The 26,567-nt window shown below is 47.2% G+C and overlaps 1 protein-coding gene across 2 annotated transcripts in view; it reads right to left on the bottom strand.

Annotated features, from left to right (window-relative positions):
* Window positions 1-26,567, bottom strand: part of CLIC5 (chloride intracellular channel 5) — a 106,119-nt gene that overhangs the window by 40,803 nt on the left and 38,749 nt on the right. For both annotated transcript variants that reach the window (XR_006966074.1, XM_047101439.1), the window contains exons 2-3: window positions 8,846-8,955; window positions 4,711-4,836 (exon numbers count right to left, since the gene is read on the bottom strand). Coding sequence is in view for 1 of the 2 variants with exons in the window: in XM_047101439.1 (XP_046957395.1) it covers window positions 4,711-4,836; window positions 8,846-8,955 (236 nt within the window). In the remaining variant the exon portion in view is untranslated. The remainder of the gene's footprint in view (window positions 1-4,710; window positions 4,837-8,845; window positions 8,956-26,567) is intronic.

The raw sequence follows: 26,567 nt of genomic DNA, 5'->3' as shown, positions 1-26,567 counted from the left end.
TCACTTGAGAAACAGGTTAACGCTTCTGATTCTTCTGATCTTTGTGTGCTGGCTTGTCTTGTCTCTGCTAATTAAGCAAATGATTTTTAGAGGTACACAGGGTCTGGCTTAGTCATTAAAAGACATCCCTTGGGATCTGTGGTTTTGAGACAAAGGTCCTTATGATTGCATCTGGAAAACAGTCACCAAAAAGGGAGACTGGCTTCTCTTTCTAATGCTTCAAGAGGCCATTTAATGAGCTCTTACTCAATGTCAGGCACTAGGCTAAGAAGTATTATCTTCGATGATAGCCCCATGAGATCAACATTACGATCATTAGTTTAGAGATTTGAGAATGAAAGATTAAATATCCACACGCTTCTCTGCATTTCCCAGCTTCTACCTCTCAGGCAGATTGGGGCCATGTGACTGGATTCTGGCCAATAGGATGAGAGGGTAAGTGATGTAACCACTCACGACCATGGCTTTTACAAACATTTGGTAGGGGGCGCCTGGGTGGCTCAGTCGGTTAAGCATCCGACTTTGGCTCAGGTCATGATCTTGCGGTCCGTGAGTTCGAGCCTCGCGTCGGGCTCTGTGCTGACAGCTCAGAGCCTGGAGCCTGTTTCCGATTCTGTGTCTCCCTCTCTCTTTCTGACCCTCCCCCCATTCATGCTCTGTCTCTCTCTATCTCAAAAATAAATAAACGTTAGAAAAATAATAATAAAAAAATAAATAAAAACATTTGGTAGGAACCTTCTTACTTCTTCTCTGCTGAAGGAGCCTTGGAGGTCCCGTACTCCAAAGGCTACAATATGGAAGGGGGCCATACTGCCCCCTCGGACTTTGCTGGAGTGAGGAATAAACTGCACTCTGCTCAGCTACGGAGATTTTGTGGCTAATCTGTTACTGCAGTGTGGCACAACCCAGTGGTGTGGATTAGAACGCAAGTCCCTCTGACCCCAAAGCCCATCCTCCTGGCCACCGTGCCATCCTGTCGTTGGTACTGAGGCTGCTTCTCTACTTCCCAGAGGGTTGAGAAAAAGCACTCTTGTTTTACACTGTTGTGAGAGATCCCTCAACACTTCTTAAACTCATGAATTCGGAGTGTTTCCCAATTCTGGCAATGTTCCAAATCCTGCTTACACCCAACGCGTTCTTGCTAGTTGACTGACCACATACTACGCCATGTTCCGTTATCTGTTTCCCCTCTTGACCTCTTAGCACAGCCATCTATGCACTAGGGTTATAACCAGCTCAGGTAAAGCGCTTTGAGACCCTCATGGGATCACAGAGCTTCTGCTGAAAGGCATTTTTGAGACTATGTAGTTTCACCCCCTCGTGAGAAAATGGGAGACAGGCTTGCCCAAGGCCATACAAACAAGCCCTATAGACAGGTGACTAGAGTCTGGTCTCCTGCCTCTCAGTTCTGGATCCTCTGAATCTTGGCCATTCTACAGAGGTGAGAGGTGAGGCCCAGCATGCCTCGACAGCAATCGCCAACGCTAATCCCGGGGCTTCCCTGTTGAGCATTAACTGGGCCGGTCTTTGGGAAGAAATGGAAGTGAGTCTCATTTAGAAACTACTGGAGACTTCCTGGATTCCTTTTGACACCAAATGCTTTGTGGGACCAAATACCAAATATGATTTAAAAAAAAAAAAATGGTTGGAGTGTTTGCATGCGGTTTTTTCCTTTAAAAAATAAAGCTAAGGGGAAAAAGGCTACCACAATGCCTTGGCTCTCTGGCAGCTTTTACAAACAGTGGTGTGATGAAAAACACATGGCAGAGCGGCATTCAGTGAACAGTTATGGGGGGTTTGCTGCCCCCTAGAGAATCAGAGGGGCAGGCTGCACTTCTCCTGGGGCCTCCCAGATCCAGGCAGGGGGAAGCCAGCAGGGGCTTGCGGCTTGTTGTGGGTAGAATAGCAGGTCTCCCTTTGTGGTGCCGAGGTCCCGGCTAGGTGGCATTTACTGGAAGGTAACTGGGGCATCTGCCCCCGTCTAACCCATAGAAAGGCATCTAAAGGACACTCCTCGGGGCTCTGGAGGGGTTGATGGTCTCATCGCTACGGCCTCCGTCTTGGTGGAGCTCGAGAGACAGGCATTGTAACAGTTTTGAGTTTCCGCTACTTGGGTGTGGTGGGTTGTTGCATCACTGACGCACAAAACAGCATGAAGGAAGCAGAACTCCGGACAGGTAATGGGGGTGGACAGGGAAGAGAGGAGGCAGCGTCTGCGTCCAACCCCGCTTAGCTCTAGTTGGATCATGGAAATTTTTTAGAAGGATGAAACGATGACGAATCTGATGACGGTCCTCCCGTGGAAGAATGCACACGTGCACTGGAAGAGTGTAACTCCGGGGGTCTTATGGGCCCCGTTGGTCCCACTATGGATGTAGACAGGAGACCCCTGAGTAAGAGAAACAGCCTGGAGAAAGGCACAGCCGGTTGAGGCGGAGGGACCCTGGCTAAGGTGAGCATCTAGTGCAGGAGGGGCCCTCGGGTCATCCTTTCACACCGAAAGGGAACATCCGAGGGGGTCACAGCGCACGACTGAACCAGGAGAGCAAGCCGCAGCCCCCCGCGGGCCCAGCCCAGCGCTGCATACCTCCAGCCGCGGGCCTGGCCGAGGACCCAGTAGGACCCGCTGCTCCCCACCGCTTCCATTTCGAGTTCCCCACTGGCCTTGACGCAAGTGGTCACTCCTGAGTGTGGGTCTCACTTCCCAAAGAAAATAGCTTCGCCCTGGACATCCCCTCCTGGGTCTCCCATGCAAAGTCTAAACCCTGTCTAGTTATTGCAAACAGCATGTATTGTCTCATGTGGGATTTCAAACCAGCACCAGCGAGGAGATGGGAGGCCCGAGGGAGGGGGGTGGCCCCTGAGCCCTCTCGGGCCCCTTTCAGCAAAGTGGCTGGCTGGTGTCCTGAGAAGGGGGGTATGGCTGATTTAATTAATGAGCTCATTCAAAGTCTACACTCAGCTGCTTCCAATGGGCTTGAGGCAGCTTTCCGCTCCTAGTGTGAAAATCAACTGTCCCAACGTGAATGACAAAGAACACCCTTTAGGAGGAATGTAGAAATGTTAAGGCTTATTCAGAGCGTGACTGGGAGTTTTAATTTAACAGTGACTTGTTAGATGCGTGTAGTAGTAACTTAGTAACTTAGGCAAGTTACTCAACCTCTCTATGCCTCAGTTTCCCCAAATGTAAAATGAGGCGACTGGTGGGGCACCGGGGTGATTCAAGTCAGTTAAGAGTCCAACTCTTGATTCCAGCTCAGGTCATGATCTCAGGGTCGTGAGACGAGCCTGCTTGGGATTGTCTCCCTCCCTCTCTCTCTGCCCCTCCCCCACTCGTTCGCTTGTGCAAAAGCTCTCTGTCTCTGTCTCTCTTTCTCTAAATACACTTAAAAAAATGAGGCAACTGTAGCATCCATCTCGCAGGGCACACAGTTAGGGCTATACAAGTATTGATAAATAAATACAACTTTAAAATAAATGCAAGATGGTGATTTCCAGTGGTCAAATCCCAGTTATTTTATGTGCTAAGTAAATACTGAGGTCCTTCGTACCTCTCTGTCCCCAGTTCACTGCCTCTGCCTTAGCTCAGCCACCTGGTCTGTCTTCCATGGGCTGATACCAAGTAGCTCCTCCTAATTGATTTCTCCACCTCCAGCTTTTCCATCCTCTGCCCTCCTGTCTCCCCAGCCCCGACGTAAGCCTGAAAATGGGCTCCAACCACTTTCGCTTCAAACTTCTCAGTGGCTGTCCTACAGGATGGAGTCTGTGCCTTGCCTATAGAAATCTTTTTCTAGTTAAAACAAAACTGTGTGATTGTTTGAATCCCTGATTACAATGAAGTATAGCCAACAAGTCTAGTTCCCATGGATTTTCAGAATTCACTTTCCTTCCTTTATTCCTCTTTTACAGCTTGTCTACCCAAGCCTACAGTCAGCCCTCTGATCTCCTCCTTACCATGTCCCCTGGGGCTGACTTCAGACCAGGGGTCAGTCTCTAGGGGCACTGGTGGCTTAGCGGGTTAAGCATCTGACTCTTGCCTTGCAGCTCAGGTCGTGATCTCATGGTTTGTGAGTTCGAGGCCACGTCGGGCTATGTGCGGACAACATAGAGCTATACAGCTTACTTGAGATTCTCTGCCCCTTCCTCACTCTCTCTCCCTCTCAAAAAAAAAAAAAAGATTAAAGAAGAGGAGTCAGTCTTTTTTAATCCTTGAATATGGGCTCCAACCAGACCTCGTCAGGTTTGTGACTCCTATTCATACTTGGGTGTGGTTTTAAGTCACGGGGTTACCGTTCTCCTGGCTTATTCACATTTTGTCAGCCTCCCAGCTCTCGTTCTAAAATGGGGGAGCCTTTGCCCTCAGTTAGGGGTCTTTCAGGCAAAGTGAACTGGAGAGGACTCATTTAGGGGGACGGAGAGGGACACCCTTCAACTGGAGAGGACTCACTTAGGGCGACAGGGGGGACACCCTTCCCGGCACTCTCCTTAGGAGGCATATCCTGTTCACAGGGGTATCCACCCTTGGAGTTGGACTTTGTGGAGCGGTTTTGAGATTGGTAGCCCTCTGGGGTTGAAAAGAGGGTCCTAGGCTCTGGATTGATGCCGCTCCGCTGAACATCTGCCTCCTCAAAGCTAACGCCGTGCTTTTTCTAGTTCCAACACGGACCCACCCCGGCCCGTCATCAGCTTCGGAAATAAGCAGCTCATTACTTTTCAGGAGTCAAGGTCTCCTCCAGGAATTCCTCAATCTTATTGACGTCCGTCTTCACGTCCCCGTTGAAAGTCAGGAAGGGCGGATGCGTGCCAGGGGCCAGGTTGTGCAGGTCGGCTGGCTTTCTGCAGAGAGATCGAGATTCAGGAGGTGGCTTACATCAGGGCGCCTCACCTTCGGGGCAACCTGCGACTTGTCAACGACACTCCCTGGGCCGTCCAGCCTTTCTGTGGGCAGAACAGACGTGTGGTGGGGGGTGTAGGGCAAGGGAGGGTGGAGACAGCTCTGAAGGGATGTGGTGTGACAGCGAGTCTGTCGGGTGGAAGTCACGAGAGTAAGTCAAGCTGAAGGAACTGAGTCCTACCGAAAAATCAGAAAGGAATGGCAGGTGGCCGTCTAAATGAGCGCCAAGATGTTAACACCCAGGGCAGAGGCTGGGCTTTGCTTTCAAAAGTTCCTTCACCCCTCAGCTTAACAAAAATGCACTGTACAGAATCCCAAGCTTTAGCATTTTAAAAATTAATGAATCCAATCACACTTTTATGCTAAGAAAGATCTTCTGCACCGTTAAGGGTATGGGCCACAGGAGAGAAAGTGGCCTTGGGCTGGCCCAGGGGCCCTGATGGTGCCAAGGGCGTGTTTCCATGCTTCCACCAGCTGGCGGAAATGCAAGTGAGGGAGGAGGACCGGTCGATGCAGGGGGTGGTGGGTGGGGTGGGCATGAGGCAAGGAAACAGTAAGGGAGGGGAGGGACAACAAAAGACACTTCCCTGCGCAGGGCTGAACATCCGAGTCACCCCAAATGCTCCCGCAGAGCACACAACACATGTGGGAGTCGGGAGTGGAAAACACGAGAGGGAAGAACAGAAGAAAAGTACACAAGGGCGAAGAGGAGTCTGTAAGGAAACAAATTCCTGGCGGGCGTAATCAGTTTGGGAGGGGACGGGAAGAATTTCAATTAGGGTGCTACTCCCATATCATTGCCCAAACACACATCCTCTCCAGCTGCATTGTGTGACACTTGGAACTCCTTAAGGCGGCTGCGACCAGAAGTATTTTTAAAATCTCATCTACTTGGTCCCTTTGTTTACTTGGTGCGTGTCCCTCATCTGGACAATGAGAGGACATTCTTTACCTGCTCCTCCTGTTCTCCAGAGCTGACACAGGCAGAAAATGCTTGGGTTCCTCAGTTGGGAGGGGAAATCTATACCCATTGTATTTGTCAGCCACTACCTCTCTGTGGCTTAAGGATACAGAAACTGGGGAGCCTGGGTGGCTCAGGGGGTTGAGCGTCCTACCTTGGCTCAGGTCATGCTCTTGCGGTTTGTGAGTTCGAGCCCCGCGTCGGACTCTGTGCTGACAGCTCGGAGCCTGGAGCCTGCTTCGGATTCTGTGTCTCCCTCTCTCTCTGCCCCTCCCCTGCTCACGCTCTGTCTCTCTCTCTCTCTCTCTCTCTCTCTCTCTTTCTCTCAAAAATAAACATTAAAAAAAATTTTAAAGACACAGAAATTATTTTTTTTTTCCTGTGACTCGAGAGAACAATGGCCTCTGGCGTCTGGCATCGCTAAGGAGTGCTGCCTATAGCTGTCACTGTTCAGGTGGACTTGGCCAGTGACCTGCTGGTCAGTTACGGTCCTCTGTCTTTGTTGACCCTCTTCAGCATTTATGGATGACACTCGACATTAGCATTTAATTCCATGTCACCAAGTCTAATTTATGGCCTGTTTAATATAGATCAGCCCTCTTTTTCTGACTGCATCATCAGTTCCACAAGGGAAGGAACGATGCTAGGAACAGTCTGTGGGTGTTGCTCCTGATACGAGCCAGGCACAATAGTGGATGTAAATGCTTTCCATGGCCTGCCTCGCTACATCCTCACAGTTACCCTATACAAGGCAGTGCTCTTATCCCTATTGTACAGATGAGGAAACGGAAGCTCAGAGAAATGAAGGGCCTTGCTCAAGGTCACTCAGCCGATAACTGGTGGTGCCAGGACAAGAAAGTAATATTCACTGTATCATACATTTAAAAGGTTCTTAACTCTTTGCTGTATACATGTTTTCTTTCTTTGTCTCTTGTTTCTTTCCTTTTTTTTTTTTTTTTTTGCAGTAAGAAAGTTTCCGTATCTTTTGGACTGGAGTTCTGATATTGCCTGGCCTACCTCAGCGGGTGTTGGCAGGGTCAGATAACAGATATGAGACAGCAATATAAGCATCTGAGGAATGCTTGAGGTGGCTTCCTTTCCCATTCTGATCCCCAGCCAAACCTGCAAGTGCACTTTCGCAGATGATAATCCGGGGGAGGGGGGCTGAACACCAGTCTGTCCATTCAGGAAGGCGGGAGAGCTTCCAGGAGGCCGAGGAAACATGCTAGCCAGGGACCGGAGGCCAGAGGGGACGGGGCAAAAGGCAGTCCAACCTGACAGAGATGGAGAGGCCACCGAGAGAAGCATCGGGAAACAACGTTGGGAAGGGCCGAAGATTAGACAGAGAGCTGCAGCTACATTTATTCCGCAGATGATGGGAAGGATCAGAAGGTTTTCTGAGTGGGGGAGCCACATGATTAAAGAACTATCTGGGGAAGAATAAGATTCGGATAATATACAGGATGGATCAGAAAAAAAGAGAACCCGGAAGGGAGAAGTCCAGTTGGAAGAACAAAGAAACAGTCGGGCTGGCAGTGGTGGGACCTGAACCACTGCTTTGGGCTTTGGGAGCAGATGAGAAGGCCCCAAGGTGAGCAACAGCACAGAGGGACAACGCCTTGCCTTTGACAACTGATTGACAATGGAGGTGGCAAAAGAAGGGAGCTGGAAACTCTCCAGTGCTTAGACAACGGAAGAACCCAGGAATTCAGAAGGGGAGCCCAACTCAAAGGAGGAACGACAGATAACAATTTTTGACACATAGATTTTATTTATTTATTTATCTTTTAATGTTCGTTTATTTTTTTTTTTTAAATTTTTTTTTTCAACGTTTATTTATTTTTGGGACAGAGAGAGACAGAGCATGAACGGGGGGAGGGGCAGAGAGAGAGGGAGACACAGAATCGGAAACAGGCTCCAGGCTCTGAGCCATCAGCCCAGAGCCCGACGCGGGGCTCGAACTCACGGACCGCGAGATCGTGACCTGGCTGAAGTCGGACGCTTAACCGACTGCGCCACCCAGGCGCCCCTAATGTTCGTTTATTTTTGAGAGAAAGAGAGAGTGCTTGAGCAGGGGAGGGCCCGAGACAGAGAGAGAGAGAGAGAGAGACAGAGAGACAGAGAGACAGAGAGAGAGAGAATATGAAGCAGGCTCCACACTGTCAGCACACAGCCTGACAGGGGGCTCGATCTCACAAACCTGAGCCGAAGTTGGATGCTCAAGCGACTAAGCCGCCCAGGCGCCCCTCAATTTTAAAGTGATACTAGAAAATGCAAATGGAAATATCTCTAGATATTTCTAGATGGTAGGGTTCTGGGTATAGAATAATTTACACAAAAGCAACATGGAGAATATGCTAAACTGGCCAGGGAAGAAGGTAGAGGTGGATGATAAATGCTCAGAGAGTGAGCCTTGAGCTCACTGATAGGACAGGCGGAAGACAGGAAACAGGATGTAAGACTGAAACGCGTGTGGCTCCAGATAGTGAATGATGCCTGGTATTTTTAACAACCATTAAAACTGCACGAGTGACTCTCCGTCCCACCCTATGGTCCAGAAGGCTCACACTAAGGAATTCTAAAACTGGGGACAAAGCAGAGGAAATGGTCAGATCCCAACACCCCCTGGAAATTCAGCGTCTTACACCTGAAGTCCCGCTAGGGTCCCCCAGGACGGGGCACTAACACTACTGGAATGGTTGACTCCTGGATTTTTAGATATGCGTGCCCATCTCCGTGCCACTCACAGTTGCACATCCAATATCCATTCCTTCCTTCTTGCTACTCAAATCTTGTTAATTTGGGCAGAGAAATGTGCAGTCCCGGGTGTCTCTCCTGTAAGTGGGGGAGGGTCCTGAGACACCGTCTGGCCAATGAGGTGTGAGCAGGAGGCTGCTGGGAGCCATGGGCAAGCTGTGCCCCCCCCCCTTCAGAGAAAGATCTCTGGTCCTGCAGCCAAAGGTACCCCTCATTAATACAGCATTTTTTACCTTTTCAGATCCACAGTGGTGACGTTGAACACAACTCCTTTCAGCCACAGGATCATAAAGAGACGCTGAGAGAAGGGACAGTTGCCAATGCTTTCCCCATCGATTCCAGCCTAGAAAGAAGAGAACCAGAGTCTTGAATCGGCATGTACGTGTTAGCAAGAAGGAATATACAGAGGACTTACTAAAGCCGTGACCAGTCTAACTTCAAAGGGCAGTTGCCCTATCTTACTGTTGTCTTCCTAATATCTTTGCAGGGCAATGCCTGGCACACGGTAAGGACTCAATCAATACAGACTGAACTGAATTTGAGTTCCCAGTATGGCAAGTATGTACTCATAAATTTCTGAAACCATAGAACCATCTCAGGGTAAAGGGAGACCTTCAACATCACATAGTCTAATATAAATGATGTTAGACCACCAACTTCTGTCCCCCCAAGTCATCATCTAGTTCGTGTTTGAATATCTCCACTCACCAACAATTTGTATCTCTCAAAGCAGTCCATTCTGAGGGTACTTCTAACAATTAGAAATACTTTTCTTTGGCTATACCGAACCCAACTATGTTCCTCCCTGGTTTACTCTGTTCTGTCCTTTGGTCGTTGCTCCATGGTATGTCATGAGTACAAGTACCTCAGACTTCAACACATCTCTTTACATCCAGACAGCAGACTCAAGATTTTAATCAATAGCCCCCTTAGTACTGGTTCTTTACCTCAGTATCAAGAAGCCATTCGCTTGTTAAACTATTCTTTTACTCAATAACTGTGTATTGGCTCTCGATTATGTGCAAGGCACTGGAGAAAATTACACAGGAGATTAAAAAATGCATTTGGTCAAGGAGCTTATGGCCTTCTGTGGAGTCGGCTGGTGGATAAGGCAGGAACACATATACAGTAAAACCTTGGATGGCAAGTAACCTGTTCTGCGAGTATGTTCTGCAAGACGAGCAAACATTTCTAATACATTTTAACTTGATAAAGGAGTGATGTCTTGCCATACGAGTAGTACGTGATGCTGAACGCCACATGATCACAACTGAGCCTGTGGTTCTCTCTGTCTCTTTCTCTCGTTGCAGGATTGTGGGTGATCGGCTCCCATGCTCGGATGCTCAGTCTCAGGCCAGCGTGTGGCAGAAAATCAGTCATGTTTCAGAACGTTGGAAGGTGCCCCCAACTGGCACTAGTGTATGTTTTGTCACTTCAGAGCACCTATGCACGGTTCTTTGCGTTTCTACACAAGAGGAAGCTCAGGAATGTTTTGCTTCATTGTAGGTCAGGCTGCCTGCGGATATAGCCCCTTTCCTCTGCTGCCTTATTGCCAGTTACATTAAATACAGTATATGACAAGTGTTTATTAATACTGTATTGTAGTCTACATCCAAATGAGCGTATACAATGGCCCCCATGCAGAAAAATATTCCATTGAGCCAATAGAGAGCAGTGATTCCATTAGTGATAGTGAAAGACGTCCTACACAGTAACCCTCCTCTCTCTTAGCTCCCTCACACCCGCCAAGAAGGTTTTCAAAGGTAAGCGCAGGTCAATTTGTTTATTTTTCTTTATATTTGGCATTTTCTTTATTATTTTGTATTCTATTACAGTATTGTAATCGTTTTTATACGAATATTTTTGGGTTGTGGAACCAATCATCTGAGTTTCCATTATTTCTTATGGGGAAGTTTGCTTTGATATACAAGGGTGTTTCTGGAACGAATTAGGCTCGCAAACCAAGGTTTTACTGTATAATGATAATAACAGCATTACTGAGTGTTTGCATAATTCTGCTCAATAGATGTCCCTTTCTCAGTACCTTCCTCAAAATAGCGTGGCTTTTTTGTTTTTGTTTCTTTTTTTTTTTTTTAATTTTTTTTTCAACGTTTATTTATTTTTGGGACAGAGAGAGACAGAGCATGAACGGGGGAGGGGCAGAGAGAGAGGGAGACACAGAATCGGAAACAGGCTCCAGGCTCCGAGCCATCAGCCCAGAGCCTGACGCGGGGCTCGAACTCCCGGACCGCGAGATCGTGACCTGGCTGAAGTCGGACGCTTAACCGACTGCGCCACCCAGGCGCCCCTGTTTTTGTTTCTTAATCAACTGAAAGGCAAGTTTCGCTTTATTTCTGAGCGGGCTACAGAGACGTGAATGTTATAAGGAATTCATTTTCAGCACATCCATGAACAAACAAAAAGTTCGGGGAGCCGATCCCTGTGTGATTCGTTTCCACCGAGTGGTTTATGGGCCCCTGACATGGTGCCTAGAGGGGGAATCACCCACTCACTCCAGTTTGCTAGCAGCCGCCTTGGAAACCACGGCCCCAAGAGGTGGCTGGAGTGCCTTCCTCCAAGGACAGGGAGGGCCAGGGGAGTGAAGGCCCCCGGGCTTCCCGGCAAAGCTGCAAACAATCCAAAGGTCCCGGGATGGGGGCTTATTAAGACTTTTTTCTAAGGGAGGGAGAAAAAAAAATGCACTCCCAAAATGCAACGCGAATTTTCCCCTTTGAGGTCTGTTCAGCTGTGGCATTTGGGTGGGGAGGGGGTGACGCCGTCTTTCGTACATGAGAGCCTAATTGTGTGCTTATTTCTGCCTCGCAAACTGCTCCCAGCAGAGGCTCAGGTTTATCGCGGAAAACTGGCGCCTTTGACGGTGTTGGTTGTAGGTAATTGCTATGAAATTACAGTTATTTTACCTCTCTCTTAACGACACCAAAAGCCCCATCCCTATTCAGTTCTCACTTTTCCTTGGTGCTGGAAACGGACCCACTCCCGAGCAGCTGAGACACCATGGGCTCCGTTATTCAAAAATCTGAAAGGTGGGAGGGCACGGCGTGGGCGCCACACCTACCCACAGAGCTAAAGTTACCGATAAAGCCACACTCCGACAGGCAACGGTGAATTTAATAACAGCTTGGTTTGCTAACTTGCGTTTATGATGTCAGCCCCCTAAGACCTTCCCAGGAAGCACTCACTCAACGGGTACCTGGTTCCTGGTCCTTTAAGACATCCTGACAAAGGAACTGTTCCCTAGGGCCGGTTACACTATAAGTGACAAGAATTAAAAAACAAAACCAAAAGTCATATCCATATACTGTCACCTGTTTTAGCTCTGGTGGGCGTGGGGAGGGGCAATGACAGGGAATTGAAGGAGGAACCAGTAAAATATTGGAATTCTTATTGGCTAGACAGAAAACTCATGTAATGGTAACAACTGATGTCTGCGTTGTCGGGCACTATTCGAAATGCTTCACGTATAATATGAATTCAGTTATTTCTCATGAGAAGCCTATGTAGTGGGATATTATCACCCTTTTGCAAGATGTGGAAACTGAGGCACAGAGAGGAAATAACTGGCCTAAGGGTCCCTGGATTGAACCCAGGCCATCTGGCTCCAGATGCAGGGCTCCTGCCGCCACGCCTGTGGTCCAATCTGAAGACCCAGACAAGGTTAACAGGGTGGCCCCAGGTCACAGAGCTGCAGGTGACAGTGATCAGGCTGTACGCACACACCCCACCCTTCAGTCCGCGTGCACGCAGCTGTGCTGGAGGGTGCACAGGGTCCTGGCCTTCGCAGATTCCCCCCATTTTCACTATTGTCCTAAACGATGATACTGGTTCCGGTAAATGAAAACTGCCAAAGGAGCAATAGACACAACATGGGAGGATTCTCAGCTTCCTCTTTCTTTTTCTTTTTTTATTTCCTCTCTTTTCTTCTCCTTTCTTGTGGGAAGAACACCGAACACGAGATCTAGCCCCTAAGACATCCAGTGGACAATACATTACTGTTGACTACAGGCACGGCATTGCACAGCAGAGTTCCAGAGCTCATTGATCTTGCTCACCTGAAACTTTATTCCTGTTGAATAGCACCTCCTCGTCTCCCTCTCCCCCACCCTGGGCCCTGACAACCGCAGCTCCTCGCTTTGATTCTATGATGTTTACCATTTTCGTGACCTCACAGGAATGAAATCATGCAGTAGGTGCCTTTCTGTGATTGACTTAACTCGCTTAGCCTTATGTCCTTGAGATTCCTCCCTGGTGTCAAGTTTTCTGAACTTCCTTCTATTTCAAGGCCTCTTAAAATAGACTTCACAGTTTCTTTAGGCATTCATCTGTCCGTGGGCATTTAGACTCTTTCCACCTCTTGCGTGTTGTGAACAGTGCTGCCCTGAAGACAAAGGTGTTCTACTATCTCTTCAAGATCCCGGTTTCGATTCTTCTGGATAAATATCCAGAAGGGAGACTGCTGGATCATAGGCAGTTCTATTTTTAGTTTTTGGAGGAACCCCATACTGGTTTCCACTGTGGCTTCTCCAAATGCACTCCCACCAACAGCACGCTTATGTCCCGATTTCCCCGCGTCTTCTGCAATGCTGGTTGGGTCAGTGGGTTTTTTTGATGATAGCCATCCTGACTGATGTGAGGGGATATCTCGCTGCGAGTTTGATTTGCGTTTCCCTGATGATGAGTGACACTGAGATTTTTTCATATACCGGTTGGCTATCTGGATCTCCTTTGGAGAAATGTCTATGCAAGTTCTTAGCCCGTGTTTCAATCCGGGTATTCGTCTTTGTTGTTGTTATTGTTGTTGTTTCTGTTTTCCTACTGACTTGTTCAGCTTCTCCCTTTCCTCCTTGGCAGCTCACCAGTTATGCAGTCCACATAAACCGTGGTTAAACTCATGGGTTCAATGAAGGGAACTTGTGGCAACCACGCAAAACACAAACAGGGAACAGCCAGGTGAAACTCAATGGGACTCCAGGCCCTGAAAAGTGTGAGGGAAAATGTGATGGATGGCCCAAAGAGGCTCTGAACAATGAGGGCAGAAGGCAGGCACAAAAGCAGTGTAGTAAGTTAAATAATGCCCCCCACACACACACACTGAATCTGTGTCCTTCCAAAACCTGTAAGTGTGACCTTATTTGGAGATAGGGTCTCTACAAGAGGAAATTAAGCTAAGATGAGGTCATATTGGATTAGGGCGGGCTCTAAATATGACTTATGTCCTTATAAGAAGAGAACAATTTGGCCACAAGATATGCAAGGGAAGACTTCATGTGGAGACAGAGGTAGAAATTGGAGTCCCTCATCTACAAGCCAAGGAATAACCAAGGATTGCCAGAAACACCAGAAGCTAGAAGAGATGAGGAAGAGAATCCTTCCCTAGAGCCTTTGGAGAGCATGTGACCTTGCTGACACCTCGATTTCAAACCTCTAGCCTCCAGAAGAATTTCTGTGTGTGAAAAGCCACCCAGTTTACGGTAATTTGTTATGAAAGCCTAGGAAACCAGTGCAAGCCAGAAAGTGTCAGGAGAACAGGGTACCACTGACGGCAATCTTCCCAAGTTCACAATTCTGCTTTGAATTTTTTTTAAATGTATCATTGATTTTTGAGAGAGACAGAGAGAGAAGGAGACACAGAATCCGGAGGAGGCTCCAGGTTCTGAGCTGTCAGCACAGAGGCCGACACGGGGCTCGAGTTCACAAACTGTGAGATCACGACCTGAGCCTAAGTCGGACACCTAACCGACTGAGCCACCCAGGCACCCCTCACAATTCTGCTTTGCCATGAGCCTAGTGCACATGCACAAAATCACCAGCCAACTATGACCCCAAAGTACTTCCTATTTCCTATAGTGAATGTATTTACTATAAGTTACACTCTACTATATTATATGCTATATATAATAGAACTTACATAATACATAATATCGCATAAGATAATAACCGTATAATGTAATTATGTAGGTTGTATGAATATGCATTATGTTATGTGCCAGGTAGGTCAAATTATACACTATGAGACATTGCCTTTCATATAGTCACTCCCTGTAAATGGTGAGCTTGGGTCCTCCCAAAACATGGGCCATGTTTTATTTACTTTGTCCTCAGCAACAAGAAGTGGCTGCATGTTGAGGGGAGGGTGGTACTACTCCCTTTTTATGGCTTGAGTAGCTAAAAATTCTGATGTTAGAACTCTGAAGAGTGTCCTGAGAAAGAAGTTCGGGCTGTATAACACACTATATAGTGTATCTCTGCCTCTAATTTGCTGTGTGACCTTGAGTAATGCAGCCACCTTCCTCTCCGCCTTCACCGCTGCACTCACAAATTCCTATAGTTTTATAAATTCAAGTGACTAGTGGAGATTTATTGAAGATAGCAATTCTCAAACATTGTGGTCTCAGAACTCTTTTTAAAATAATTTTTTAAATACTTCTATATTTTTGAGAGAGACAGAGGGTGAGTGGGGGAGGGGCAGAGAGAGAGGGAGACACAGAATCCGAAGCAAGCTCCAGGTTCCGAGCTGTCAGTGCAGAGCCCCACGCAGGGCTGGAACTCACGAGTCCTGAGACCATGACCTGAGCCGAAGTCAAATGCTTAACCAACTGAGCCACCCAGGTGCCCCAATGATCTCAGAACTCTTAGATGCTTTTAAAGATTGTTGAGAATCCCAAAGAGCTTTTGTATTTACTGTATTATAAATGAAAGCTAAAAAATATTTTAAATACTTATTGATTTAAACATAACAGTAATAATAAGAAACATACTGTATGTTAAAATAAATAACATATTTTAATATAAAGGAAGTATTTTTTAAGAAAAGAAATTGAGTGAGAAGAGCAGCATTGTTTTATATTTTTGCAAAATCTTTCATGTCTGACTTAATAGAAGCTGGCTTCTGCAATCTTTTGTTTTTGGTTGAAGTATAAAACGAAAATCTGGCCTCACTCAGATATGTAGTTGGAGACAGGAGGAGTAATCTAATAGCTTTTTCAGATAATTGTGGGCATTTTTCTTTAATGTCATACCGAAACTCGAGTGATAGTTTCTTAAAACCGAGTTGATAGGTGGAATTTGAAACCCTATCAATGAAGTTCTTCTGTTCCACTAAACCCCATTCATCTGTCTCGCACTATGAATGGATCTTTCACCCATGAATGATTTTTTAACATCACAAATTCGTCATTTGGAAAACAGCATTTCACCGAGTTATGCAGATCTTCCAAATGCTGATACGTTTCATCACACAATGTCAAAATATTTCATTCAGTAATATCACCACTGAGCTCATCGGAGAAGTTTAAAAGAAGTGGTCAAGTGCGTGGTAGCAGGTTATCGGTTTTCCAGTAGTCTACTGTTCTCTCGAAAGCTTGTGTTTTATCACTGGCAAGAAATACTGTCAGTTGTTATCCTCGAAATGACAGGCTCGTTTCATTGATTTTCCAGAGAACGTCTGGGAAACACCAAGCCTGAGGAGCCAGTTTGTCCGCCACTTGCTCTTTCGAGTAAAATCTCTGTTCCGTGAGAGAAGCGGCTGGTTCGGTTCACAACTCAATCACGAAAGTGCTATTCCTTAGAGGACCGTTGTGCTTCGGCACACAGCCCAGCGGCTTTATGTGCATTTCCCATTTCATCAGCCAGAACGTTTAAAAGACATGTACCCAAGGGTTGAGACTTTATTACGTTATATACTTTTTACTGCTTCATCAAGGACATTCATAAATGAGACTCTTTTTTTTTTTCTGCACCCACGTGACTCCTAACACTGTTTGTACCCCTGCCTTGATTTTTGCTCAAGCACTAGTAGCTTTTACTCATGAAATTTCAACCTCAGGGAGAAATTCTGTTACTTTGAAAATAGTCGTGACCTCCCAGAATCCCCGAAAGAGCCTCAACGACCCCAAGAGGCCACCAACAACGTTTGAGAATTGCTGATTTAAGACCCCCCCCCCCCCCCACGGACAGACCAGGTACATAGAGCTTTGTCTCCAGACAAAGAAGCAGCTGGTAATTGTCCAAAAGTCATGTGAGGGCACCAAGGTCCAAAAGAGGGAATGATTTTTCAGAGAGGTTCCAAGAAGGAGTGGCAGGAAATGGATAAATGACATTTAAGCTTGACAGACCCTGTATCATTGATGAGTTTATTGTCTCTCAGCTCCGAATGCGCCCCGTAGGAAATGGACTCACTGAGCCTCTCACAGAGATGTGAGGCTCACATAGCCAGAAGGCTTCCTACCCCCGCTAATGCCTGGTTCCCACTGACGCCTGTGACACCACTGCTGACCACATGCTGCTACTCGAGCTCTGGACAGTGGCCGGTTGCTTGCCCAAGCAACTCCAGACCGGTTCTGGCCTGGCCAAACCAGTGAGCTTCTATGCATTTTGCTGGGCTGACTGTAACTTCTCCACTGAGATTTGAACCCCTTCCTTGGCTATTCTCCTTCAGCTCCGGAATTCTCATGTATGTTATGCTTACTCTCTTATCACGGTTAATACTTTTTGTGAACCTTCCCCTGTTTCAACTGCTCTGTGGTTTCTCTCTCCTGACTGGGCCCAGCCTCCTACAGATGCTTAAATGTCTGATACTTCAAAATGCAAGATTTTTAGGCTCTTTGATTCATTTAAAACCCAACAAGGTTGGGGGGCCTGGGTGACTCAGTCGAGGAAGTGCCCGACTCTTGATTTCAGCTCAGGTCACGATCTCACAGTTCCTGAGACTGAGCCCCACGTCGGGTTCCACGCTGACAGCACGATGCCCACTGGGGATTCTCTCTCTCCCTCTCTCTCTGCCCCTCCCCTGCTCTCTCTCTCTCTCAAAATAAATAAATACACATTAAAAAAAATACTTTCATTAAAAATAAAAAGTAGTATAGAAATACTAGAAGACAGAAACCTCCATTTTCTCCAGAAAGTTAACTGATGGCACATTTCAATTTCTTGTTGCTTTAGCCCATAAAAACTGTCCTCAGAGACTCAAATAATCAGGCAATTTTCTCAAGTTTAGAGATAAAAAAATTCTACAATAATAGAGCCAGAACTGATCTCAGGGACGATATGGTCTAGCTCTTTCTTCCTGGTCAGGAAACAGGTCCAGAAAGGTTAAACAACTTGCCTATGGTTGCACAGTCTGGTCCCATGACAGGATTAGGGAGAATTCCTGATTTCTGATTTTTTTTTTAATTTTTTTTTTCAACGTTTATTTATTTTTGGGACAGAGAGAGACAGAGCATGAACGGGGGAGGGGCAGAGAGAGAGGGAGACACAGAATCGGAAACAGGCTCCAGGCTCTGAGCCATCAGCCCAGAGCCCGACGCGGGGCTCGAACTCCCGGACCGCGAGATCGTGACCTGGCTGAAGTCGGACGCTTAACCGACTGCGCCACCCAGGCGCCCCCCTGATTTCTGATTTATAGCTTTCTGCTATGCTAGGCTGATTGTTATCTTATGGGAAAGAGTGTCAAGGTGACAAAGGCCACAGGAAGAGAACTTTCTTTGAATATAAAATGATTCATCTATAGAGCACTAAATAGATTCACATTACATGAAAGAGAAAGAATTTTTCTTTATAATGACAATATTTGGAGCTGCCCACTTTTTCCTTATTAGTGTAGGTCAGGTAGTATTCCTTATTAGGACTATATTTTAAATACCAAATGGTGTGTAACAATTAGCAAGCCCGCTGCTAGCAGGGATGGGACTTGGTGGTTTGTGGTCCACTTGAACACAGGGAGTTCTGCCCTTGAAGAAACAACATCCCTTTTCTCAGCAGACACTTAGGGCCTCACTCCCTGGGGTCACTCGGGCATTTTTCGTTCGGTAAACACAGAGGTAACAAGTACACATTTGAGGCTTCAGACACTGTCAGCATTTATGTAAAGTGGATTAGAAAGGCTGAACCAGCACTATGCAGGTAACCTGAAGAAGTCCAAGTGTATGAGTCAGGATTGCCTAGATAGAGCCTACAGGATGTATGTGTGTGTATGTGTGTGTGTATGGGTGTAGATAGATAGATATATAGAGATATCAAGATAGATAGAGACAGAGACAGAGAGATAGAGACAGAGATATTTATTTTAAGGGACTGGCTCACATGGTTGTAGAGGCTCAGTGAGTCCATAACCTCATGGAGTAGGTCATCAGATTGGAGACTCAGGGAAGAGTTGCAGGTTCAGTCCAAAGGCAGTCTGCTGGTAGAATTCCCTCTTCCTCAGAGGGGGTCAGTCTTTCTATTATGGCCTTTAACTAATTGGATGAGTCCCACACACTGTAGAAAGTAATCTGTTTTACTCCAAGTCCACTAATTTAAATGTTAGTCTCATCCCAAATACACCTGCAGCACAGAAATATCTAGAATAATGTTGACACACAAAATTAACCACCACACCAGGCAACTGCAAAATTATTACCTGAGACATCAATCCAATGTCTGTCACCAACACCTTAGCTCGCCAGATGGTTTTATAAAACAAGTCAATATAGCTATGTAAATATCCCCTCCCAAAGGCCCTTGTGGGTGCGATACCAGAAGGCTGCTCTATTAAGTGTCTGACTAAGAGAGCAGGGGCCGATGGTGCCCGTGACCCTGAGTAATTGGTCCGGTCTGTTAGTGGCTTCAGGCCCAAAGACGCCTACAACTTCTTGTGTTGCATACTGTTGCTGTGCTCGCGGCCTCTTGGGAGTGTCCTTCAGCTTTCCTTGGGCTTTATGTCAATCTGCACTGAGTCTATATACACCTTGCGGTTCTTCCACATACTCTCTGGGAAAGAGCTGCTTTTTCCAACCCAACACCAGTGCCCCTCCTCTCGGCCCCTTCTTCCTACTCTTACCTGGCTTTTTATGTCTATTCTTTCATGTCCACGCTGTTTGGATAAACGAATGGGTCTCTTTTAAACCTCTTGCCTGTCCTGCTTCCCCTTCACGCCCTCTTTTAAAATGATTCTCTCTCGATCACTTTCGGGCCCTAAGCAATGCGTTTTTGTTTTTGTTGTCTTTTCTTTGTAACTTACTCCTACTTGACTCTTCTCTTGTAGTTAGAACTTTTGCTTATCCCTGCTTCTTAAAAGTCAAGATGGCTCGGCCTCCCTGTCACTGCGTGCCCCCCGGCCTGCTGGGCTGGCTTCACGGACAGGCTTCCCGTGCAGGTGCACGAGGCCCCAGGCTCAGAAGGCCTGGAACGCGGCTTAATGTGGTGCTGTTGCTGTCGGTTCTGCATTTGACCCTCCTGCTCCCTGGCTGACAACCTCCTCTTCCTGACCTTTGCCCTCTCAGCTATCAGCTCTTAGGGGTGACGCCCTCGAGAAGTCCTCTAATCCCAAGAACATGATTATCCTCCCTAAGTCAGCAGTGCTCTGGCTCTCTGACCTATAAACACGCCATTTACCCTGTGAGCTTAAAACAAAAAACAAAAAACAAAAAAAAAAAAACAACAACACACACACACACACAAGAAGCAAAAAGAAATGCAAAGAAAGAAAGAAGAAAAGAGAAAATGTTGAAAGGCTATAGGGCCCACTTGGCTCCATTCTTCTTTGTGAGCTCCACCCCCTATGCTATCTAGAATTTGCCTCCTTACAATTGAAGTTTTCCAGTTTTTAGACACCTGAGGGGTTTTTGTAATTTTATCAGTAAAAGTCAGGTAGTATTCTTTGTTATTCATATTTTTAATACCAAATGATCTCCCTTTCTAATAAGATAGTGGATAAATCTTTCATTAGCATGAATGGGACTTGGCGATTTGTTTCATTCATTCATTCAGTTAAATTTATGAAGCCCTGGGAACCCAAAAGGTGCTCAAGAAATATAAATTTGGTGGTCTTAGTACATCGTCCAAGTTACTGTATTGGGCTTCAGGAGACAGAATGAACGGTGCTCCTATCACAAACCTGCGCCAAGTTTTGGGGGGGCCCCCCACATCCAAACCTCTGCCTCTAAGTTAGGCTCTGTCTGATCTAATAGCCCCGGGTATAATATTTAACAACTAAATGCCATTACACTAGAGGCAAGCTTGCGTCCTTGACTTCACACAGTTCTGTAGTACAGTAGAAAGGCCATGGTGTAGAGCCAGGCAGACGTGAGTTCAAATTCCAGCCGTGATATCAAGCAGCTGTACGTGACAGGTTTTATTTCCCAAAGTGGCCACAGCAGTATTTCTAGTTCCAAATATTCTCCAGAGGTGGAGTCTATATTTGCCTTCTTCTTGAAATCGGGTGGGCCTTTATGGCTGCCTAGATGAATTGTACAATGTCAAATTGTATGACTTCTCAAGACCAGGTCATACAAGGTGATACAGATTGTTCCCAGCACTCCCTCTCTCCTTTGGGATGCCTGTCCTGGGAACCCTTGTCATGAGGAAGGCCAGAGCACAGGAAGAGGCTTTGTGTAGTGTTCCAGCTAAGTCCTCGGCTGACAGGTGGCACCACCCATCAGACACACAAATGAGCGAGACTTCAGATGATTCCAACCCCCGGCCTTCGAGCTGTCCCAAATGACACCTAGTGAAGTAAAAGGAGTTATCCCTACCACCCCCTGGCCGAACTGCCAAGTTCACGGACAAAATTAATGTTTTGATCGCTTACAGCCACTAAGTTTTGGAGTGGTATGTTAGCCAGCAGATAACACATACACCCTTAACCTCAGGTTCTTTATCTGCAAATTGGGGGTAGAAATATTTACTTTGCAAGGTTGTTATACAACGGAGTGGTAGTACGTATAAAACCCATGATATCCGCTTTATAAATTTACAGCTATAGTCATTATGACCACAGAAGACAAACATTTAGGAAGAGCTAATTAAACATCCCTGTTTGTGAAATGCTATGCCCTGGTACAGAGTCAGGAGACCTCTCTTTGATGGCACAACAATTCAGCATTACGTTGGTGTTCAGGGTTTTGTGTGTGAAGCAATACGTTCAGTAGAGAAAGAAAACACAGGAAGAACCATGATCGCTGTCCACTGGCTGGAAAAGTGTCCCTAAATGAGGACAGTCTCCCACTGACCATGAGGGAGACAGGGAAAGCGATGTATGTTTGGTTAGCTGTAGGTACGATCATAGGCACATGCATGTCTATTCTCTATAAGGTCACTGAGTTTCTCTGCAGAGCTACATTCTTCAACACAACTGTTTTCAGGTCATTCAGGTGCCAAAGACAAGAACTTGAGGGAGGTGGATGGATGAAGGTGAGGGTCAGGCTGTGGCAGATTGCTGGTGATTTTCTGTTGAAGCCCAGTGGAAGCCTGTGCGTCCTCTCGTTATCCGGGAACCTCTGCCCTAAATATTTACAGGATCATCGTGCTGTGTTCTTCAGGCTTGTCTATGCTTGAACCCCAATGCTTGAGTCGGGCAAGCCAAAAACTGGAATTCTTCCACATCAGAAATGTACCAAAGCCCAGGAAACCAAAGAGCGATACAAATCTACAGCCTCAAATAAACAGAACTCCTTCCCACATGGGTTTAATTTGAAGAAGATGCCTTCTTGCTTAAGCCTACCCCAGAGTATACCAGTCCTAGCGGAGGAAGCATGCCTTCCACTCAATTAGGCCACTGTCAAAATTTTGCTTTCCTCCCTCGACACACTTTTATTTATTATTTAAGATGCTAGAGAAACTGCTTCCAGCTTTTGACCAAGGACCCATTTCCCCTACATTCATGAAATGAACCTGCAACTCCTATAACCTTTATACCAAACCAGGATATCCTGACATTGAGTTGGGCTTCTTCCACAACAGTTGGCGCTTGGGTTCCTGTGACAGCGACGACTGTCCCTCCGATACTATTCGTCCTGCCCTCTGCTTTGGCTGTCTGAATGTGGAGTTTTCAAAACCGCATCTTGATTATCACAAGCGGGTCTGGGAAGACTTTAGAGAAATCAGAAAATCTGTCATCCCGCTTCTCAGTTGGGCTCAATAACTCTCATCCACCCTAACCTCCCAAATATGGCAGATTAAAAGCTTATGCCACTAACAGCAAATCTGAGTCATGAAATTTATTACATAGGTTCATCTAAATCTGGGACCCTGTGGAATTTTTTTTTTGCAAAATTCATATGTTATAACAGGTCAGCAAAGTAGGTTTACAGAACTTGAAAAGTCTAATGCTCATTTAAAAATGCATGCCCAGGGGCGCCTGGGTGGCGCAGTCGGTTAAGCGTCCGACTTCAGCCAGGTCACGATCTCACGGTCCGTGAGTTCGAGCCCCGCGTCAGGCTCTGGGCTGATGGCTTGGAGCCTGGAGCCTGTTTCCTCTGGGCTGATGGCTCGGAGCCTGGAGCCTGTTTCCGATTCTGTGTCTCCCTCTCTCTCTGCCCCTCCCCCGTTCATGCTCTGTCTCTCTCTGTCCCAAAAATAAATAAAAACGTGGAAAAAAAAATTTTTATAAAAATGCATGCCCAGGGGCGCCTGGGGGGCTCAATCGGTTAAGTGCCTGACTTCGGCTCAGGTCACGATCTCACGGTTCATGAGTTCAAGCCCCGCATCGGGCTCTGTGCAGGCAGCCCAGAGCCTGGAGCCTGCTTCAGATTCTGTGTCTCCCTCTCTCTGCCTCTACCCTGCTCATACTCTTTCTCTCTAAAGTAAATAAATGTTAAAAATAATTTTTTAATGCCATGCCCAGACCCCACTCTCAAATATTCTGATTTAACATTGAATTCTTTTTTCTTTTTTCAATGTTCAACCAGTCCGGGCGACCTCTGACCTAGTGGTCCTCACGGTTGGGGCTATACAATAGAATTAGTGGAGGAATGTGCTAAACAAGAAAATTGACAAAAAGAGGTCCCCAGGCCCACTCCAAACACACCAAGTCAGAGTCTCAGGGAGATGGCAGGTGCCTCCTTACTCTTTTTGTTCCCTATTTCCTTGGTACTCCTGCACCGGAGAAGTCTTCAGGTCCCAGCCCTCCTCCTCCCACCCCACTCCTACTAATGCTCCCTCCACGGTCAGCACTTGCATAAGGCCTATAAGAAGGGCGCCATTTTGGGCCGTTCAGGGAATGGAGAGCACACTTTGGATGCAGATGTCTGGAGAACCTCAAGTCAACGCAGCCACAATGCCAGGAGCCTCCCTTGCCAGCTAATGTCTTTATGGTTGCACCTCCACATAAGATTGCTCTTGATCTCTGCAGGCCGGTCCTCCCTGATGGTGACAGACAGCCCTGTGACCAGGCCCACGTACTCACATGGTCATATGTGCTCAACCACGTCTCCTCTTCCCACGCACTATCCTCTAGCCCACATACAACTCTGCTTCTTCTACAGGTGGGACCCCCCCCCCGCCCCATAAAGTCCTAGTTCAACTTTCTTGACTGTGTGGAGCACCAGGAGGCTTTAGCCACACACTGAACTATATGCAGTCACCTGACCACTTGGGCAAGGTGGAAGACAAACATCTTCAATGAAGGCCTGCTTGGTGCGGAGCCTGGGAGTTTGATGATGAATGAGAACGAGTCCCTCTCCTTGGAAAGCTGGCCCGCGTCGAGGCATCAAGAGGTAAGGAGATGACGTCTGGGTCATAAGCGAAGTGCAATAATGACAGAGGGAGATTGGGAACATGAAGGAGGCCACAGGAGAATCAGGGAAGGTCTTAGGGTGGCAATGATCCTTGACGTGAGCCTAAAGGTAGGAGGAATTACTCAAGCAAAGCAGTGGGTGAGGACATGGGGAGCAGAACTGACTGTATACGCGCAGGTCTGGAGGCTCGATTACACAATGTGGGGTGTGTAGGCAACTGCAAGCAGGTGGCCTTGTCCTTTGTGCTGTATCAGGGGAACCCCCCCAGGAATTCTCCTTTCTTCCTTCAGTCTGAGGATGCCTGCCCAATCACAGGCAAGGCCACAAACCAGTCAAAAGCCTATCTTCTGGGCGTCCTTGTATCCTTTGAGTCTGTTATTCCTGCCATCACTGGTCCCTAACCCCTTCAGCCATACGTGACCAGCATGGCATCTTCCCTACTTCCATTTCTTAAAGCCCACTCTGAAAGCATTGAAATTTAAGTGTGAATTCTTGATAACTATGTAGCATTGATTGTGGACCAGAGCAGAAGGTACAGAGCTCTAATGGTGAGGTTCCAGGCATCAAGCAGGCGAGCGAGGATCTGGGAAAGAAGGAAGATGGGCAACAGCAGCCTCCCGGAGTCTTGAAACCAGACACATGGGCTTTTTCCTATTAAATCCTATGTGAGATCTGGTCAATTCTTACCTCTGCTACTTACAAGGGCAGAGCATCCGTAATGGGTGCCCAGGCCAAAGGGAAGCCCTTCTTGTTACGGAGCTGCTTTGGTTTCCATTTAAAATTCTCTGTCTAACATTAATTCAGCCCTGGCTGGAAAGGCAAGACTCAAAAACAAAAACAGCACATTCTTTTTTAATTAATTTGGAAGCGGGGGAGACTACAGGAATGTTTAACTTCGCCTTTGATATGAGTGCTATGCATTTGGGATCGCTGCTTGTGGTAAGACCCTAGCCAGGATATTTGCAGGTTGTCTGGGTGAATTGAGTTCCCTGGGAAGCCCTTTAAGCAAAAGACAGGAGTGGAATAACGAGCAGAAGATTAGAAGTCCTGTGTTCCTGGGGCGCCCGGGGGGCTCAGTCCGATGGGCGTCCTACTTCAGCTCAGGTCATGATCTCACATGAGATTGAGCCCTGTGTTGCGCTCCATGCTGACAGTTCAGGGGCTGGAACCTGCTTCGGATTCTGCGTCTCCCCCTCTCTCTGCCCCTCCCCCACTTGCACTTTCTCTCTCTCAAAATAAATAAACTTAAAAAAACAAAACAAAAAGGCGTGTGTTCCAGACCTAGTTTGGGCACAAGTAACTGCGTGACCTTGTGCAAGTAATTTCCCCCTCTTCCTGAGCCTTAGCTTTGTTATTTATAAAGTGGATAAATTAGAAAAGACGATCTCAAAAGACACTCTAAAATACTGCCAAAGTGTGGGTTGGGGAAGAAAAATAGCACGGAATCTTACAGCTGAATCTAAGAATTCCACTGGCTGAATAGAAACTCCGTGATCCAGCGTGGCCCTAGGCTCCCAGACCACACTGGCTCCTGGCACGGGCTCCCTAAACGTTTGCTGAGAAGATGGAACTTTCGGGCTGGCCCTCTACCCTGAACAGCAGGCAAGTGGACCTCCGGGGGACAGTGGGCATCACTGCAATACGAAGGGGAAATGAAGACATAAAGTGAGAACCACCCCTAACCACCTTCATGGGTCCTTCAAGGCTTTGCCTTCCCACAGTGTTCCTCTAACAGCTTTCCACGTTATTCTCAGCACATTACTTCAGAAAGCCATTGAAGAGGCTTTCCTGTTGGAAGGCTGCCCCACCCTCACCCCCACCCAGATCCCTCAAGCCTCACCCAACTCCCTCATTTCTCAGACGAGGCCAACTGAGGTCCAGAAAGCGCAAGTGACTTATCTGAGACGCGACTGGAGGGGTGGAGTCTTCAGTAGGAGCGGAGAGGGTTGAAATCTCGGTCAAAACCATCCACCGTAAGTAATTCAGATGCACTCACAGGAGCTATGAGAACTGAATCCTTCCAGAATTCATCTCTAGAAGTGTTCCTGTGAGCCCCTGCTCACCGGACATCACCTGTCTCTTAAAACAGTAAGATACTGAAGTGGCAGGAAGAAAAATCCTGCTGATCGCAGGATACAGATTCAAATCAAGGTTTATTCCACTTTAAGGTGAAGGATTCACTCAGGGTAAAGACAGGAAGCCAGACTCACATGGAAGGTCCTGAGCCCCCAGCGGGAGTAGCCCCCAGGGGAGAAGCTCTATTGCTAAATCCCCACCTCCCCTCGTCCTTCCCTCCCCCATGGGGTGGCTGGGAGGATTCAGAGAGATTACACATGCGAAACAGGGGCACCGTACCCATCAGAGAGCAAGCCCTAGACACATCAGCTGCCCTCACTCTCACTCCGCCCTCTGGGCCGGTCCCTCCTTCCTCTGGCTCACCACCCCC

The sequence above is a fragment of the Lynx rufus genome, unplaced genomic scaffold (genome assembly GCF_022079265.1).
Source record: "Lynx rufus isolate CCGP_SWC_20201006 ecotype Redwood Valley unplaced genomic scaffold, mLynRuf1.p SCAF_6, whole genome shotgun sequence".
Classification (NCBI taxonomy): domain Eukaryota; kingdom Metazoa; phylum Chordata; class Mammalia; order Carnivora; family Felidae; genus Lynx; species Lynx rufus.
The sequence above is the reverse complement of the archived record's forward strand: the minus strand, read 5'-3'. Positions and strand labels throughout refer to the sequence as shown.